Below are 18,731 nucleotides of genomic sequence, written 5' to 3' on the forward strand. Positions count from 1 at the left end.
TCTCAGCTAACACAGAATCTTAAGAACAAACGCAAATATCCATACTTCAAACCAGTATAACATGGAAGGATGTACACTTTCAATTCTCTGTGTGTAAAGCAGAAGGAAAAAAGAAGGTCCTTTTGTTCTAGGTAAAAGGCCTTAACCATAGACCTAGTGAATTTGTCAGTCTTCATACACAGTCGTTTTCTTAGCATAAGAAAAAAAATTTAGCTCTTTTTTTACACAGAAAACTATAAAACTTTTATTCAAGTTTAAATCCTCTTGTCTCTTAACAGCCTAAAGGCACACTCAACATAAGCTTGGTCATTCTTCATGTTTCCCTATGATTTCATAACCTAAAATCCATTTTTGAAGGCAATTGTATTTCCACCTTCAGTTTAGAGCATGGACTTTGGCACACAGACAGGGGTTTCAATACAGATCCCCTCTCTGAGATGGTGTTGCCTCATCTACAATAAGGGGAAATAACATTCCTCTCAGAAGACTGAAGATTGAATTAGGGGCACCTGGGTGGCTCAGTTGGTTAAGTGGCTGACTCTGGCTCAGGTCATGATCTCACAGTTCTTGAGTTTGAGCCCTGTGTCCGGCTCCTTGCTGACAACTGGGAGCCTGGAGCTTGCTTTAGATTCTGTGTCTCCCTCTCTCTCTGTCTCTCCCCCTCTTGCACTCTCTCACTCTCTCTCTCTCAAAAATAAATATTAAAAAAAAATTAAAAAAAGATTAAAGACTGAAATAATAGGTGAAATAGATCTAGATGTCTCTACAGTATCTGGCAATTAAGATGTCATTTAGATTATGGGATTACTATTTTAAACTCTATTTTGAGTCAGTTGCCCAATGTTCTCTTTCAAGACACACATACCAGATCATCAACCCAACTGCTCACCCATCCATTCCTCACAATGAATTACCTATGTATTAACTCTTAACTCATCCTGAACAAAAGTTTCCTTGTCCATACATGGTTCAGTCAGTTAATTGTTCAATGAGTCTGATGAGTAGAAAAAGATGTGCCTTGACCACCCACTTGGTTGGATTTAATGTCTTGGGTGTGGGATATTTCATTTTAAAGAAATCATTTAGCTCTCTCTTGGGTATTCGGTTTGGCATAAATCATGCATTTTTAAGCACAAGTTCCTTCCAAAATTATTATGAGGATTATGAGTCTTTATGTCTGTTGTTCAGCTGCCCACCTTAGTTTTTGTTGTTGCTTTATTATATCTAATGTTCGCTTTTAAAAATACTAACAAATAAAAAAAATCTTTCATAGCATATAATGGGAGTTTCAGACATCTAAAATACAATGAACAGGGACCACTTTAAATATGTAGTTATAATATTTACGATATCAGTGACAATTGCATTGAAAATTCCAAAGTATTGGAACCACCTAATTATTAAGACTTTTACTTCCCCTGCAGGTGTAAATACATGAATCTAATAAGTTTTCTCACTATGAAAAAAAGCATATTTATATTAAAATATTAAAACTATTTAATGGGCTTCGTTTCCTTCCAAAAGTAAACTGAGGTTGTGTCTGAACCAGCTTGAGGCAAGGGAAGTTTCAAACATAACGTTTTTAAAACTAGCCATTATTTCCCATGTTGAAAAAAAATTGCAATTTTATTTCCTCACAGCAAATGAAACTGTCAGGAAAATTTAGGTGTAATAAAATTGGGTGGTTAAACCAACATGCTGGATTTGAAATAAAACTGAATTAAAGGAATTAAAATTAATTCTTATGTCAGTCAACCCTTTAAAAATACTATTCAAAACTTACTGTTTTTACAAACAGAACTTCCTTGTTCTTGATCAAGCGCAAAGCTAACTATCTCCTTAATGACCGCTCATGGCGCTGCAGTTGAAACAGCAGCGCATCGAACAACATTTTGCCTAAAAATGTGTTGCTTCTGGCGACTTTTCTGCCTAAATAAAAAGTTGTCAAGCAGGGTGACTTTAGTGGTACAGAGTTTTAAAATGGTGGATGCAGTCCAAGGTTAGCTAATAACGGCTGACATGGCCTGGAATCTTGAGGCCTAAATCAACATTGTTTTCACAGCTGTAATTAAGCCACCTAATCAGAAGCACATTTTGACGGGACAGTTTCTGCAAGCCAGACATTACAATTTCTTATGCCTGGAGCGCAGTGGCTCATGAGAGGTCCTCGTTTAATTTCAGGTTAAAAAGAGGGGGGGGGGGCAGTAAAATAAAAAGACTATTTTTTTTAAGCACCATACAACGGTTGAAATGAAGCAGGCCTATGTGTTCATGCCTTGACCAGCCTCGCATCCCTCCCTCCCCTGGTTCTCTGCTGAGTCCCCCAACTCTCAAGTGGCAGCTGCACACAGTGAGATGAAGGGTCTCTGCCAAGATCAACAGATGAGCTGGTCTAAACTGGCTCTCTGTGTGTTCTGATTGTAAATTGTGCTGGTGATGATTACAGAACTCTAACACAGGATGTCGACTCTTAAAACTGTCCAGAGAAAATAATTTTTTTTTAAGCTCAGGAAAAAATTTTTTGTAACTTTTTTTTTGTGGCTTGGTGCATAGTGTTGTGTCTATAAATTTCATATGATTCAAATGAATTCACTCAAATTAAGCAACTGTGTTATTTAAAAAGGAGGAGGAGGAGGAGGGAGGCCGGGGCTTGGCTCATTGCAGGGCCCTTCATCGTGGGCTGTTTATATAACAGCGCTGTAGAGGAGGTTTCTCCACCCGCACAGCAGCCATGCACTTCCCACCACCTGCCTGCTGAAGATACTCCTAAAATGATGGAAGTCTAGGATGTGATATTCACATCTTACCAAGTAACTGTTGATGCCTTTAAAAAGCTAAACTGCCAGCTGAAGCTGTTTTCTACAGTGTTGTTGCATTCTGCAACATTTAAACTTTCAACCCCAGAGGCCATTGTGAAACTATCAATATGAAGGCACTAGTCACTGGAGTCTGATTACATTTAGTTCTGCATTTTAATTACATATGGATTCTATTAACTAAACCTTTTGCCTTATAGGCAACATTTTAATCAAATTACTATAATTTTCAAATATGTTACAATAGTTTGACGAGTTAAAAGTTCACATTCCTAACATATTAAATATCAAAAAAACTTCACATGAAAAAAGGAAATACTCCTTACAAATACGCTAATACATTTGCAGATTACTTTGGGGACTTTTTGACTACCTCGTTACAAATTATATTGTGAGATTTATATAACTGGTGTACATTTACAAATGGGTTATTGGTGCTGAATATAACCAAACTCAAGATATAATTATGTTATAAATTTAGAAACACGCACTCATTTTATTGTTGTAAATTGAAGCAAGAACAAAATGAAACATAGTTAGAATCCAAATATTCAAAATCAGTATTTGTAACTTCGACTGAAGAATTTTAGAGCTGAGAGGGAATTGAGATTTCATCTAATTGAAATCCTTCGTTTTAAAGCCAGGAAAACCCAAGAGCAAGGAGACTGTATAATTTATTTTCCAAAGCTTTGTGAGGAGTTGGTGACAACGGTGGTTCTAGAACCCACATTTTCTCTGATTCCCTGTCATGCTACTTTCCAGCACAACCCACTGCCATTCTGTGTAAGCAACGATCTAGCTGCCTATCCATACCACCCAAAAATGAAAAGAAATATTTAAAAAGTATTGTTTTCAACATTTATTCATTTTTGGGGCGCCTGGGTGGCTCAGTCGGTTAAGCGTCCAACTTCAGCTCAGGTCGTGATCTCGCGGTCCGTGAGTTCGAGCCCCGCGTCGGGCTCTGTGCTGACAGCTCAGAGCCTGGAGCCTGTTTTAGATTCTGTGTCTCCCTCTCTCTGACCCTCTCCCGTTCATGCTCTGTCTCTCTGTCTCAAAAATAAATAAACGTTAAAAAAAAATTTATTCATTTTTGAAAGACAGAGAGAGACAGAGCACGAGCAGCGGAGGGGCAGAGCGAGAGGGAGACACAGAATCCAAAGCAGGCTCCAGGCTCTGAGTCGTCAGCACAGAGCCCGACGCGGGGCTCGAACCCACAGACCGTGAGATCATGACCTGAGCTGACACTGGATGCTCAGCCGACTGAGCCACCCAGGCACCCCCCAAAATATTTTTCAATGTGGTAAACCACACACAACATAAAACTTACTGTTGTCATAATGTTAAAATGTACAATTCAGCGGCATCAAGTATCTTCACAGTATTGTGCGGCCATCACCACTTCAGAGCTCTAGAACTTTTCCATCACCCCAAAAGGAAACCCCATTCCCATTAAACAGTCATTCTCCATTCCTTCCACCCCCTTTCCATGTCAACCACCAATCTGCGCTCTGTCTCTATGAAGACAGAACATGCTTATTCTGGACATTTCGTATAAATGGAATCATATAATATGTGGCCTTTTGTGTCTGGCTTCTTTATTTAGGATAATGTTTTCAAAGTACGTCCATGTTGTAACATGTATCAGTACTTCATTCCTTTTTATGGCTGAATAATAGTCTGTTGTCTGGTTATACCATATTTGTCTACCCATTCATCAACTGATGCATTGCTTCCATCTTTTGGCCTTTGTGAACAGGACTGCTATGAACCTTCGTTATTTTCCTTTTTTTTTTTTTTTTTTCTTTTATGGTATTCTTTGTCAGTGGAAATGGTATCTCATGGTCTTAATTTGCATTCCCCTACTGACTAATGATGTTGAGTATCTTTGCCTGCATTTGTTGGTAATTTGCATATCTTCTTTGGGGAAGTGTCTATTCCAGTCTTTTGCCCATTTTAAAAAGTAGGTCATTTGTCCTTTTTTGTTGAGTTGTTGAGTTCCATACACTAGATCCCAACCAGATATATGATTATAACTATTTTCTCCCATTTTGTGGGGTGTTTTTTAATGCACAAAGGTTTTTAATTTTGACTAAGTCCTATTTGTCTATTTTTTCTTTTGTCACTTATGCTTTTGGTATCATATCTAAAAATCTATTGCCAACTCCACAATCATAATTTATTTCTATGTCTTTTATTAAAAATTTTTAGCTTTTCTATTTAGCTCTTTGATCCATTTTGAGTTAATTTTCATACATGGTATGAGGTAAAGGTTTAAGGAAATATATTTTTTAAAATAAGCTTTCTACTTCTGAAATAAATCTCTCACACTCATACTTTTTGCTAGACCAAGGCACATATCATTGCTATCATTGGTATATCATTGCTATCATTTATTGAGTAACCACCATGTAAGTAAAAGGCACTAAACTTGGTCAATTTATGTCTATGTGGGTAAATATATACTAGAAGGGGTCTCAAAAAAATCTGACAAAGTTTAAAATTATTTAAGTGGTATGCTGAAAAGAATGTTCTTGTTTGTTACAATTTGGAGTTTTTTGTTTTTGTTTGTGAATAGGAGAAGAAATGTACAATTTATATTAAAGTATTTACTTAAAACTATCATAGATATAATAATATATAAATTATACTATTCCTTCTCATGAAGTGTTGGCTAGAAAAGCATATGAAATATAGTATGATGAGAATTTCAGAGAATTTTTTGTGGGAAAAATTTGGGGGGAATTATGGTTTGTGCAAAGTATATGTTCCATAACAAGTATGTATTGAATAAATATCATTGAAGGAGTATTCTTCCAATTAATTTCAATTCAAATCAACCGCATTTATTAAAGTCAGATCATTATAATGAATTTTAAAAAATAAATAAGACATGACCTCACAGACTCACAGTATGGTAATATATACACAACTAATTGATTATATAAGTCAAAGTATTTAGACAGATAAATGCACTGATAAATGAGTATAACAAAGGGAACCTTTACTCCTGCCAACTGGGAGACGAACTGAAAACCAGATGGAGCCAGAATATACCTGGAATGTCAATGATAAAGAATTTTTACTTCATCATAAAAGTTCAGAGCCAAAATATGTTTTGAGGCAAGATATGGTCTGCTCATATTTGTGTGTTAGAAAGATAACTCTGGCGGTACCTAGGGGGCTCAGTTGGTTAAGTGTCTGACCCTTGGTTTTGGCTCAAGTCATGGTCTTATGGTACATGAGTCCAAGCCCTGCATCGGGCTCCATGCTGATAGTGCAGAGCCTGCTTGCAATTCTCTCTCTCTCCTGTTGTCTTTGCCCCTCCCCTACTCACTCGTGCACTCTCTCTCTCTCAAAATAAATAAATAAACTGAAAGGAAGAATGAAAGAAAGAAAGAAAGAAAGAAAGAAAGAAAGAAAGAAAGAGAAAACTCTCACACTAATGTGGCAGACAAGATGGAAGGGGAAACTACATTTAGGGAAACCCATTGGAAAACCATTGAAATAACTCAAGGAAAAGTTATTGTGATCACAACAGTAGAAAGGTGAGAATGGATCTAGGGGATCTGGGGTGATAGAAACAGTGAGACTTAGCAAATGAGTAAATATTGGTGGTAGATGGAAAGTGGGGCAAATGTTAAGGCTTCTGCCTTGGCCTGCAAGGTGGATAGTTATGCCAGGGGTAAGGAATGTAGGAAATGGAGAATTGGGGAAAATGGGGAGTAGTAAAGTTGAAGAAATGTTAAGTTTGGGACCTCAGTGAGTCTGTGGTGTTTGCAGAAAATTGAAGCAGAAATTCCTGAAAATCTAACAGGCAATTGAAGCCCTTCAAAGAACCCAACTTAGTAAGAAAGATAAAATTGTAAGAGAGATACCCGTAAGCATAGTCACATGTTGCTATTCTTTGAACAACCAGTATAAAAAATTAGAGCATTAGATTGTCAAATTACCATTTATATTTTCTACAACTTTATTACTGATTGATGACAATGATCAGAATTTGAAATGTTCACTCTTTTTTTTTTTTTTTAAGTTTATTTATTTATTTTGATAGAGTGTGTGGAGGAGGAGCATAAAGAGGGAGAGAGACAGAATCCCAAGCAGGCTCTGCACTCTCAGCGCAGAGCCCGATGCGGGGCTCGAACTCACCAACCATGAGATCATGACCTGAGCCAAAACCAAGAGTCGGACACTTAACCAACTGAGCCATCCAGGAGCCCCCGAAATATTCATTCTTGCCACTCCTTGCTCCACCCTTGCAGTATTTCATTACTGAAGAATAGAACTATATAAATATGCTATATTTATTATATATATCTTTTATATTTATACTTACATATAAAATCGAATATATCTAATATAAAATGTTTACATATTATTCTAGACATAAATTATATATTTATATAATTAAGCATATTATATTTATATATTAATATACATATAAAATTTAGAATATCATGCCCCTATAGCCACTATCCAGGTATCATTCATCATGAAAGTGGCCATCTTAAAGTACATGATACAAAAACGAAAAGACTAGAAAGGAGGTGTGCAGCCAATAGAATATGCATTATTACCTTCAGGCCCCTATTCACTATACCAAACAAAGCTTGAGCTTCTGGAATATGAGAAACCTTTAAAAGTTTGGAAATGTGTGTCAAGGATCAAAGGAAAATGCCTGCATGCTGACTGGGCTGTCCTACCTTTCATATTTTATGTTTCCCTTATTTAGCTCTGTTAGTAGTCTCCAGGGGCTGGAGGCGGAGCTCGTGATAAAAATACGGGAGAATTTAATGAGCATCTAACTAAGCAGTATTTAGCAAAAGGGTAAAATGAGTGTTGTTACAGCATCAAATGTCAGGGACTTTTAAGAACTAGAAAAAAAAAATGAAATTCGGAGTTGGGAAAAGTAAATACATAAAGCAGAGGGAGTAGATGTTTGCAGTTCAGCTGTCGGAGACGCCTCAGAGAGCCCAGACAGCTGAGAACCTCACTTATAACCACACTGATCTGGCCCCTCCTCCATTTCATCCCTCCCAGTTCGCCATCTCATTCCCTCTGCTCCAGTCACACAGACAGCCTTCCAATCCTTGAGTACCCCATATTTTCTCGTCAACTACTAATTTTTTAATTTAAGTTTTTTATTTTAATGCCAGTGTGGTTAACATACAGTGTTACATTAGTTTCAGGTTTACAATATAGGGATTCAACACTTCCATACATCACTCGGTGCTCATCGTAAGTGTACTCTTAATCCCCTTCACCTATTTCACCCATCCCCTCACTTACCTCCCCCTGGTGACTATCAGTTTGTTCTCTAGAGTTAGGAGTCTATTCTGTCTCTATTTGTCCCTTTTTTGCCTTTGATTGGTTGGTTTGTTTCTTAAATTCCACATATGAGTGAAATCATAAGGTATTTATCTTTCTCTAGATCCATCCATGTTGTTGCAAATGATAAGATCTCATTCTTTTTATGGCTGAGTAATATTCCATTGTGTGTGTACACACAAACTATATCCTTTATCCATTCATCTGTCCACTTGGACTGCTTTCACAACTTGGCTATTGTAAATAATGCTGCAATAAACATAGGGGTGTACATATCTTTTTGAATTAGTGTTTTTGTACTCTTTGGGTGAATGTCCAGTAGTGTAATTAATTACTAGATCATAGGATAGTTCTATTTCTAATTTTTTGAGCCACTGTTTTCTTTCCACAGTGGCTGCACCAGTTTGCATTCCCACCAAGAGTGCATGAGGGTTCCTTTTTCTCCACATCTCCGCCAACGCTTGTTTCTTGTGTTTTTGATCGTAACCATTGATTGTAGCCATTCTGACACGTGTGAGGTAACTGCCTACCTAGTCTTCATGTTTTTCAACTAAGGTTTCAATTCCTCAAGTGGGTCATCCCAGGCCTACATCAGGTCCCCAGGTTCTGCGTTCTCATAACCCTCTATGATTCGACTTCAACATCATTCTTTTTTAATTATTTGTCTCACAGTGTATTTTCCACTACACCTGAAGTGCCGTAACAGTAGAGATTTGTCTTGGGCCACACTTCATTCTCATAGGAAAAAGCACCAGACAAGAAATCAGAGGCCTTGGGTTCTAATCTGTTGGGTTCTAATTAAAAACCTGGCAGCGAGACTCCAGAATCTGTGCTTTACTGCACTGCATAGCCTTTCCCAACAAATTAAGTTATGGCTTATGGCTCACTTAAAAAAAAATTTTTTTTCTTGAATGGTTAAAAATCTCAATAGTAAACATCTTGAGTCAACTGTGATAAAGTACTTGAAAGTTCATGAAAGCAACTTAACTCAAGTAAGTTACTTAAAGTGTCTGTTTCTCGATCCACATGACACTAATACTGACAAATAATCCTTCCTTCCTCTCTCAAGAAAACGTAACAGAAACAAATGTGACAAACTATTACTTGAAAACTTAAGAGAAAGGGGATTCTTGTTTTTTTATTTTCATCTTACCTGAACCAAAATATCTAAATCTTTCATCTTTATTAACAATACGGTACTTCTTGACAACTATCAAATCTGACATAATCTGAACAATATGCAAAGATCTCTTCCCTGGGAAGATACTAACTGGAAGGCTCCCCTGATGCGTAATTTGTTATTTTCTCATAAATAAAGTACTATACAATTGAAAACATACTGCTTAAACATACAGGGGAAATGAGGCAAATCAATACTCTAGCTTGCAGCACTGTAACTCACAGCAAAGTATTCGGGTTTGGCATTTTGTGTTTCACAGACTGCAATATCATGCATTTCTCCCCGGCCATGGGTCTGCCGGCCTCCAAACACCCACAAATAATTGGTTCTGACTGCTGCACCGTTCTCTGCTGGGCTGTCTGTGGCTCGAAAGCTCTTCACTTGAAGCCCTTTCTGGTTACTATTACTCAAGATAAAAGCTCTAGAACAGCCCTAAGTTAATGGGTCAAGGACCAACACACTGAAAATGTTAAAGTACTGGCAAGTGCACAATTGAGGAGAACTTTTCGATGCACTCCAGCATTATTATTATCTATCTGTGGAGCAGAAAAATGACAATAGCGCCTTAAGAGGGATGAAGTTTTTAAAGATGACTATTCATGTCTACAATATGATCAATCTCTCTTTCTATGCATTACAACACCAGGATATAGTAAGTTTTTTATTCATAATGAATATTTATTTTTCATTCTTAGATAGTGAAATGGATGGAAAAGATGGTTAGTGAACATATACTGACTTCCTTCAGTTCATTAAATAAGTGATAACAATGACAACTATCATTAGCATTGTACTTAGTATGAGCTAAAAGCACTGACTTATAAGGGTTGTTTTAGGTCTTTGCCTATGCATCAAAAGATTTCCTCATGGTTACATATATTTTTTTAAAGCTATGTGTATAGCTTAGCTGTGGGAAATATATGTAACTATCCAAAAATGTTATTTATTTAACTTATTAAATAAAATTTATGGTGAAAATAAATTTATTAAAGCACCTGCTAATATGCCAGACAGTATCTTTAATCCTCAGACCAACCCTACAATGTAGGCAACTTTATCTACACGTTACAAATACAGAAACTGATGCTTAGAGTATTGTATGGATAATAAACAATTTATTATATGGATAAATAAATACATTGTATGGATAATAAATAACACTGCACATTCGGGCCTGCTTGACTCTAAAGCCTTAGATGAGGGCCTGTGGGGAGGAGGCGATGGTAGACAGCCAGTTCATCTGAGAACCCGTAATGAGTTTTGAGAATGGCCTAAATAACAAGTTACTAGAAAGACCAAATAAGAACATCAATAGCAAAATGGTCAGAGGCAGAATCAAATCAGATTATAGAGTAAAAGGCGAGGATTGGATGGTGCAAGAATGGACTGGAAATATATTAAGGTGGGGTTTGGAGTGACAGTTGCAAGCAGTCTTGGGTTCCAATGGGTACAGGCTGTTCGGGTGGGGTGGCTGCCTTTACTTGAGAAGGGGAATGGAGCTAAAGCAACAACACATTTTCTATTATACAAAAAAAACAAACAATTTCTTATACAATTTAATTCATTAAACATTTGTATTATCCATAAGGCCTATTCAAAATAAAATATAAATTTTTATTGCTCTGCCCCTTAACAAGGTGTCAAATTGCTACACATTCTTCAAAGGCTCCTACAAGCATCTCATCTTTTAATGGCAACGTTAGGAAGAATGAACACCACTTTCATCTGTGCTCCAAAGACTTTACACATGCCTATTTTTGTGATTTGCTTCTCTGTTTGTTTCCCTTGTTAGAAGAGGAACACATAAGAGCACAGATCATGTCTTATCGCATCTGTCTCCATAAAACAAATAAAGTGGTAAACAAAACCCCCCAAATACCCATAATTATATTAAATGTATGTGGTCTAATCATCCAATTAAAAGACAGAGATTGTCAAATCGATAGACAAAACCAAACCAAACTATATTTTTTTATAAGAAACCCACTATAAATATAAGCACAGGTTAAAAGAATGGAAAAAATATATCATGCAAACACTAGTCAAAAATATCTAGAGTGTGAAAAGTTGAAAACTGAAATTAGAAAAATGAACAGTATGGTGAACGTGGTCAAAACCAAAGCCTATATTCATTCAAGAAGATATTGAAACATGATTAATTCACTCCCATATTAAGGCAAAACTCCCTGAATCCTCTCTGAATATTCCATTCCTATGTCTCCCACTCAACAGCTAAATCCTTGAGATAGTTTTTAAATTCAGTGGTTTGTTTTGTTTTCTTTTCTTTTCTTTTTTCGTCAACTCCCACTTAACTTTCCATCTCTTACTGAAAGAGCCTTTGCTAAGGATCCCAAGGGCCTCCATGCATTAAATCCAAAGGCCATTTTCAGTCCTCACTTTACTTGATCTTGGGCAACATGTGACACTATTGATATGTCACCCTTGTTACAACACTCTATTCTCATGGCATCACATTTTTTTGGTTTTCATTTGATCTCTTTGCCTATTCCTTCACAGCCTCCTTTCCAACCTTATCTTCTTCTTCTCAAGCATTGTATGTTGGAGTTTTTCAAGCTTTAGTCTTAGGCCTTTTTTTCCTCTTACTCTAAAACTTTCCCAACATAGTCTCATTCTTGCTAACAGCTTCAAGTCCTATCTATATGACAATGACCTAAAATGTGCATCTCTAGGTTGGCATTTTGCTTGAATTCCCTATCAAGCCACCTTTTTTGGTATTTCCAGTTGGATGTCTCAAACATACCTCAAACTCAATATACTCAAAATTCAACTCACAATATTGGCTTAAAAAAGCTCTTTAATTATATGAAAATTATAGGAAAATTATATGAAACTATTCCATTGTTTCTCTCAGTAAATAAGGTCATTGATCCATTTCCAAAAGGAAAGAATCCAGGAATTATCTCGCATACCCCTTTCTCTTGTTCTTCGCATCCAATTGTTTCTTCATGTTACAGCCAAAATCATCTTTTTAAAAAACCAAACTGAGAATGTCACTCCTTCTTTAAAGTTTCCAATGACTTTCCCTTTACTCTTAAAACAAGGGCAACAGAGTCTGACTTCTCTCCTTCTCTCTAGACCATTCTTATCTCACTCAAGTCACTCTTTCCTTTGCTCTCTTTATTCCAGCCACACTGGTATTTCTCAATTTCTTCTTTCTATCATAGAGTCTTGTAGATGTTCCCATACACCTCCTGCTGATCTGGAACACTGCTTTCTTCCTGCATAACTCTTACCAAGTGTTCAGATATTAATTCAAGCATCACTGACCGTGAAAAGGCTTTGCCGATACCTTAGTCTAGGGTAGGCTCATTGGCTTAAAAAAACTCTTATATGTGCTTTCGGTTCTTTCCTTTCAGGGCACTTATCCTAGTTATTAATTACACATCAGTTTAATTATATGAAAATAATTTCTTCTACTATTAGATTTTAAGTTCATAAGAGCAAGAATTATCTGTTTTGGTTCACATAATATTACTAGGACCAGAATTGTGCCTACTATAGAATAGATGCTGAATAAATACTGAACTAATGGATAAAGAATTAAAAATATAATACAAAGAAAGCAGAGCTCAAGTAAGTAGAGACCAGAGAGCCAAAGAAGGAAGTTGATAACAAGTGGAAAAAAAAACACAAGAGAGGAGTGCTTAAAGAAGAAAGTAGTTAAAAGCTTCATATGTTGCAGAAGAATTAAAAGGTATGAGAAGGAACATGGCATTAAAAGGCATGAATACAGAACAAGCAGAAAATAATTTGTGACCTCTGAGAAAATAGTTTCAGTGGAATGATAGACTCAGAAGCCAGAGAGCGGCAAAACTGAGGAATAAATGGGAGATGAGCATATAGAAGAAGCAAGGAGATCACTTTTCAAGAACGTGTCAGTGAAAAGGAGGGAAAAACAGGCTGCAAGAAAGGGCAGAGAGCTCAGTCACTGGACCATACTGACAGTGATCACAGAGGAAGAATTACAAACTCAAGGCTACAGTAGGAGGCAGATCAAAATGACAGGATTTGCAGCTGATGATGGGAGGTTAGTAAATAATCTTTTAATCCAATTACTTTCTATCAAGATAAGGGTGATAAAAATACTAGTGAACTTTTTTTTAGACTAACTACTCACTAAGAGCAAAGCCAAGTCTAAAGTGCTTCAACACTTCTCACTAGAGCTCCCAGTATCTCTGTTAGGGAGTAGGATCATTAGCCCATTTTACATATGAAAACTCTACTTAGCCACACAATTTGCAATTGACAAAATTGAAATTAAATCCACATTTATTGACTTCTATGGCACACATTATTGATTCCTAATTCCCTTGTCCCTCGACTCATTATAGCTAAGAGTGTCCACACGACCCATTTCCAGACAATGGGATATAAGTGGAAATATGTTCAGAGCTTCCTGGGAAAACCTATTCTTTTTAAAAAATATAAATACTTGAATATATTTTTAGATATTTAATGAACTATTATCTATTAAATTTCTATTAAAATTTACCAGTATTTAAATAAATTTATATGAAATACAAATATTTAAACTGTTTTTAAAGGAAAAGCCTTCCAAGGCTTTTGTCAAACAGATATTTTTGAGCCACCCCATCCTTCTGACTTGGGTGTGATCGTAAATCCGAGATCTGGCTGCTGTCTTACGACAATGAGGGAACAGCAGAGAAATCACAGAGAAGTTGGACCACTATCAGCCACAGGACAACAGATACCTACTTCTAGACTTCTTGCTATATGTGGGAGAAAAGGACACAAAGAACCTGGATTTTCTTAAGTCATGTTGGTCAGGTTTTCTGTTATTTACACTTGATTGTATTCCTAACGGATATAATTCCAAAACCCATGCTCCTATCTACCAAACTGTACCACCTGTCATCTATGAAATACAGAGACTGAGGCTCTTCTCCTCAGAGAGTTCTTAAGGAGTTCAAGTGTGAAGAAGCATACACAAATATATTAAAAAAATAAAATTATTATGCCAATTTGTTACTGTTTCAAAAATAGTCATTTTCAAATAAGGAAAGAGACCTGAGAGTAAAGATCCTATAGAGATACAGGATCGGGCAGCGTTCTCCTAGAAAGACACATTGTCACAGCCTGGGAGATTTTTCACATTACACATGTCCCCTTTTGAGAATCATTGCTAGGATGAACCACCTCTTACAAATAAGATGGTGAGCATCTCCTTACAGATGTGTTCAGAAGGGGAAAAGGTGGAGGAGTTGAGTTTTATGATGGTAGTGAGGCACACTTTCATTAAGGCATTAGTAGAACAATAATTGATAAAAAAATTTTTTTGAATCCATGGGGAAACAATCCTACCTTATCAAGTTTGGCCTTTCTTAAAATAAAAGTAATTACTTTTATATGGATAGCAGTAACAAACAATAAATAATTGTATGACCCAACAAAGCTGACATAACTAAACAGCATAATGAAATACTAACCAATGGGACCAGAGAGCTCACAGGAAGAAATGTGAATAGGTTTCAGAGAAAGGCTAAAATAAATTTAAAATACTCAATTTTTTAAATAAGTTTCCTCTTTAATTTCTCTTGGTGGAGATCAAATTTACTACTCCCTCATTAAGAAATTAACAAAGTCATTTTGAAAAACTGAACTTGGGGCACCTGGATGGCTCAGTTGGTGAAGCACCTGACTCTTGGTTTCGGCTCAGGTCATGATCTCACAGTTTGTAGGTTCGAGCCCCACGTTGGGCTCCACACTGTCAGAGCCAAGCCTATTTGGGATTCTCTCTCCTCCCTCTCTCTCTGCCCCTCCCCTGCTTGTGTTTTCTCTCTAAATAAATAAATAAATAAATAAACTTTAAAAATAAATAAATACAAACTAAACTCAACATCTCAGGTCCCAAATAATTGGTTTGTTCATTTATTGGATGAAGTGCCAGTATTTTCACTCAATGAGCATCAGTTAAACACCTACTATGGCCCAAACTGTTCTTGCCTCTAGAGCGAAGAGGAAATAGCAGTGAAGAAATGCCCCAAATCGCTTGTCTCTATGGAACTTATATTCTATGAGGGTAAGGAACAGACAGTAAGCAAATAAATAAAATGAGGTTTATGTCAATCAATAATAAGTGCTACAGTGAAATAAAACAAGGAAGATGAAAGGTACGTAGGCAATATGGGGCGAGAATGAGACAGAGGTTGGGGCTGGGGGAAGGCTGGTAGCTGCAATTTTCAATACTATGGTCATTTCATGGGACGCAAGCACCTGAGCTAAGATCTGACTGAGCTGAAGAACTAACCCACAGCCACGCAGCTATTTGCTTTCATGCTAACTCTTTTTCTGTTGAATACACCATTGAAAAGGGTCAATCGCTGAATGGCAAAATGATACCCATTTTTTCCCCTACAAGTCACCCTGATCCATTACAATCAAACGAAAAGAGGAAAAAAGACATTCCAATGATTGGTAATCTTCTGAATCTCACTGTTGATACATCTGACTTTGGAGAAAAAAGTTTAAATGCTTATTTTATTCCCTTATTCACTGTTTGATACTCCCCAAACACATATTTCAAATGTAGAACATTTTGTTTAGTCTTAAATGAGCCCAAATTTCATCCTGGGCTAAAATTTGAAGACATAAAATGGCCGCTGAAACTGAATTTTAATCATGTAGATGAATCACAACATGCATCTTTAGCTAGGCATGTATTATGGATAAGTCTAGTTTTCTACAGAGAATCATCACATGTTCTAATTACCATTTTGGTTATACGCATAATTAATAATATTCTGTCTTAATGGGACACACTGAATCTTCAGACAGTTGCAAGCTTTAACTATGCAGACTGCCAAATCCAACTGTCAGCTGCCCTGCCAAACACAAAGGAATCTTGATGTCGTGTTTTAGCATTGATAACAGTATGCATATCTTTATACATGATACAATGGAAAAATTAATTGCCTTTCTTTCCTCAAAATTTTCTCCACACTAATAATTTTACATTGCTGGATGGATCATTGGCGCTAAATTATATATATTGGTGAGTCATCTTATGAGCCATAAAAACACGAATGTAATGTGACCCAAGACACAGAGAAAAAATTTAAAAAACATCGCAGGACTTACTGATTGTAAACTTTCATTTTCCCGTAAACAAGCTGTGTGAAGTTCTGATTTCAACGTTGCAATGTGCCTTCGATGAGATGTCATTTCCTTCTCTAATGTGGCAATTCTAGTGCTTGCAAGCTGGTACACATCCATGAAACTTTTAATCATAGCCTTAAGAAATAAATATAATGTCACAGACAATTCAAATAAAGCTGTCCCCAAAGAAGAATTTCCATAATTTGAAAGCAAAGTCATTAAAATTTTAAAATAAACAACTTTTCATCTTTCTTTAAAATAAGAAAGCTAAACTTCACGTTTTATATTGAGAACGGTGACTATTTTAAGAAAGTTTGGGAGAAAATAATTGAGATTTCTTTTCCAGAGTATATATTTAAATAAGATGCACTTTGATCTATTGTGCTTAAAATTTAGAATGCAATTTTTAAAGATGGCACACTTATTTGTTCTGTAAAGTTAAATTCAAGTTGTAATTTGACCTAAATTTCAATCTTAAGACACAGGATAGATGGATATATAGAAGCAACATATTTTAAAATGAGCTGAGTTACTAAAATTTTCAATCCACCTAAAAAAAAACAAAACTTTTGAAACAAAAGGAGCTGAAATAATCCTGTAATTGGATAAGAGCAAATAATGTGATTCTTATATTGTACAAAAAGCATAATTTTTTCATTCATATAATAGAAGATTGCTCTTATACTATGTATAATAAAATAAATAACATAAGCAAGTGTGTATAAGTTTTTCTCCCCGCTAAATAAATTCTATTTGGGGGACTGTTAGACCTCTGTATTACATTTTATTCATATTTTATAGGCTTTTTCTTCTAAAGCAACTAGTAGTGAATTTTGAGTCCAAGAATACTATCACACCTTTTTTCAAAAAAGTCTTTTAAAATACTTCAAATATAACAAAAATCAAATATTTCAAAGACATATTCAGATACAATGTTATATTATTTACAAGAAAAAAAAATGTTCTAACCACAGCAACATATTAGTAAAATGGTAGACAGTCTGAGCATTTCCAAATTATATTCAATCTGAAGGGTCTGATTTGGAAAAGCTTTGAGAAACGAGATATTTGAGCAATTCCAAATGCACATGAAATAATAATTTGGTGAACAAAAAGTGAGAAACAGTGTATACAATGTCTAAGAAACAGAAGTACACTAGCCATTTGTAGGTAATAGTAAGAAAATTCATACCTTTTTGCCTAATAAATTCCTATTTGCCCTAAAACATTAAGCTCAGACACCATCTTTTTCAAGAAGTCTTTTTTGAACCCAAAGCACTGTTAATTTTTACTCTGGCCCTGTGTGGGCCCCTCATGCTTGCTTTTACTATAACGTTTATTGCTTTAGCAGAAATATATTAGTTTACGTGTTTATCTTTACTAGACCGAGGAGCTCCTAAAGCCAGACACTATGCCGAATCTCTGTATCACCATGGATGTTAGTGGCCCACGGTGAGCGCTTGTTTGAATGAACGAATGAGTGAATGAATGAATGAAGGTAAAACTGGAAAATCTAAAAAAACCACAAGTTGAAGCCATATGTTGGCACAGAATGCCTTATAGGAAAGGATGAAGATATTTGGGGAAATACAATCTTAACACTCTAATGTATAAATTATTAACCATACTTTGTTTAAATCAAAAAAAGAAGTGAAAGCATGGCTGTAGGCACAAAAGGATAGGATACACAAAAGAGAATTCTATTACCCAACACTAAATAAGCCTGGTATGACTTCATGTTTGGGAACATCTCTACCTTACTTTGAGTTATTTCAAGGTGTGCTTATAGCTAATACTAACACAAAATATTCCCCTGGGCTTCAAAAGTATGTAAAATTCAGAAACTATAAAACCATATCTTCTTCTTCCAATGCCAAGTCTCTCTCCACTCTTATAAATTCACTTATCTCCACCATTGAGATAGTGGAACCAAAAATCACAAGTCCTCTCTTTGTCTGGTCATCACTCTGCTACTTACTTAGCTTTACACTGCTGGGCAATGTTACGTCATCTCTCTGAACTTCCATTTTATCCCTCCATGAAATAGAAAGAAGGGTCATTTTCTTGCCTACTACCAACCTGTTGTACGGCTCAGATAATGAAAAATCTACGATAAAGTCATTCTCTCAATCCTTCAACTACATTGCAGCAATATAAGAAAGCCCTCTAAAAATGGTAAACTACTGAATTTCATTGAGTATTACCATTGCTCTATTTTTATTTTTGATGTTTATTTATTTTTGAGAGAGGGAGAGACAGAGTGTGAGGGG

At 36.0% G+C, this 18,731-nt stretch overlaps 1 protein-coding gene across 13 annotated transcripts in view; it reads right to left on the minus strand.

Moving 5' to 3' along the window:
• The window catches only part of CCDC171 (coiled-coil domain containing 171), a 304,789-nt gene that overhangs the window by 28,085 nt on the left and 257,973 nt on the right, over positions 1 to 18,731 (minus strand). For all 13 annotated transcript variants that reach the window (XM_053205079.1, XM_053205080.1, XM_027047203.2 and 10 more), the window contains one exon: positions 16,444 to 16,596. In XM_053205079.1, the coding sequence (XP_053061054.1) occupies positions 16,444 to 16,596 (153 nt within the window). The remainder of the gene's footprint in view (positions 1 to 16,443; positions 16,597 to 18,731) is intronic.

This window comes from Acinonyx jubatus, chromosome D4 (genome assembly GCF_027475565.1).
Source record: "Acinonyx jubatus isolate Ajub_Pintada_27869175 chromosome D4, VMU_Ajub_asm_v1.0, whole genome shotgun sequence".
Lineage (NCBI taxonomy): Eukaryota > Metazoa > Chordata > Mammalia > Carnivora > Felidae > Acinonyx > Acinonyx jubatus.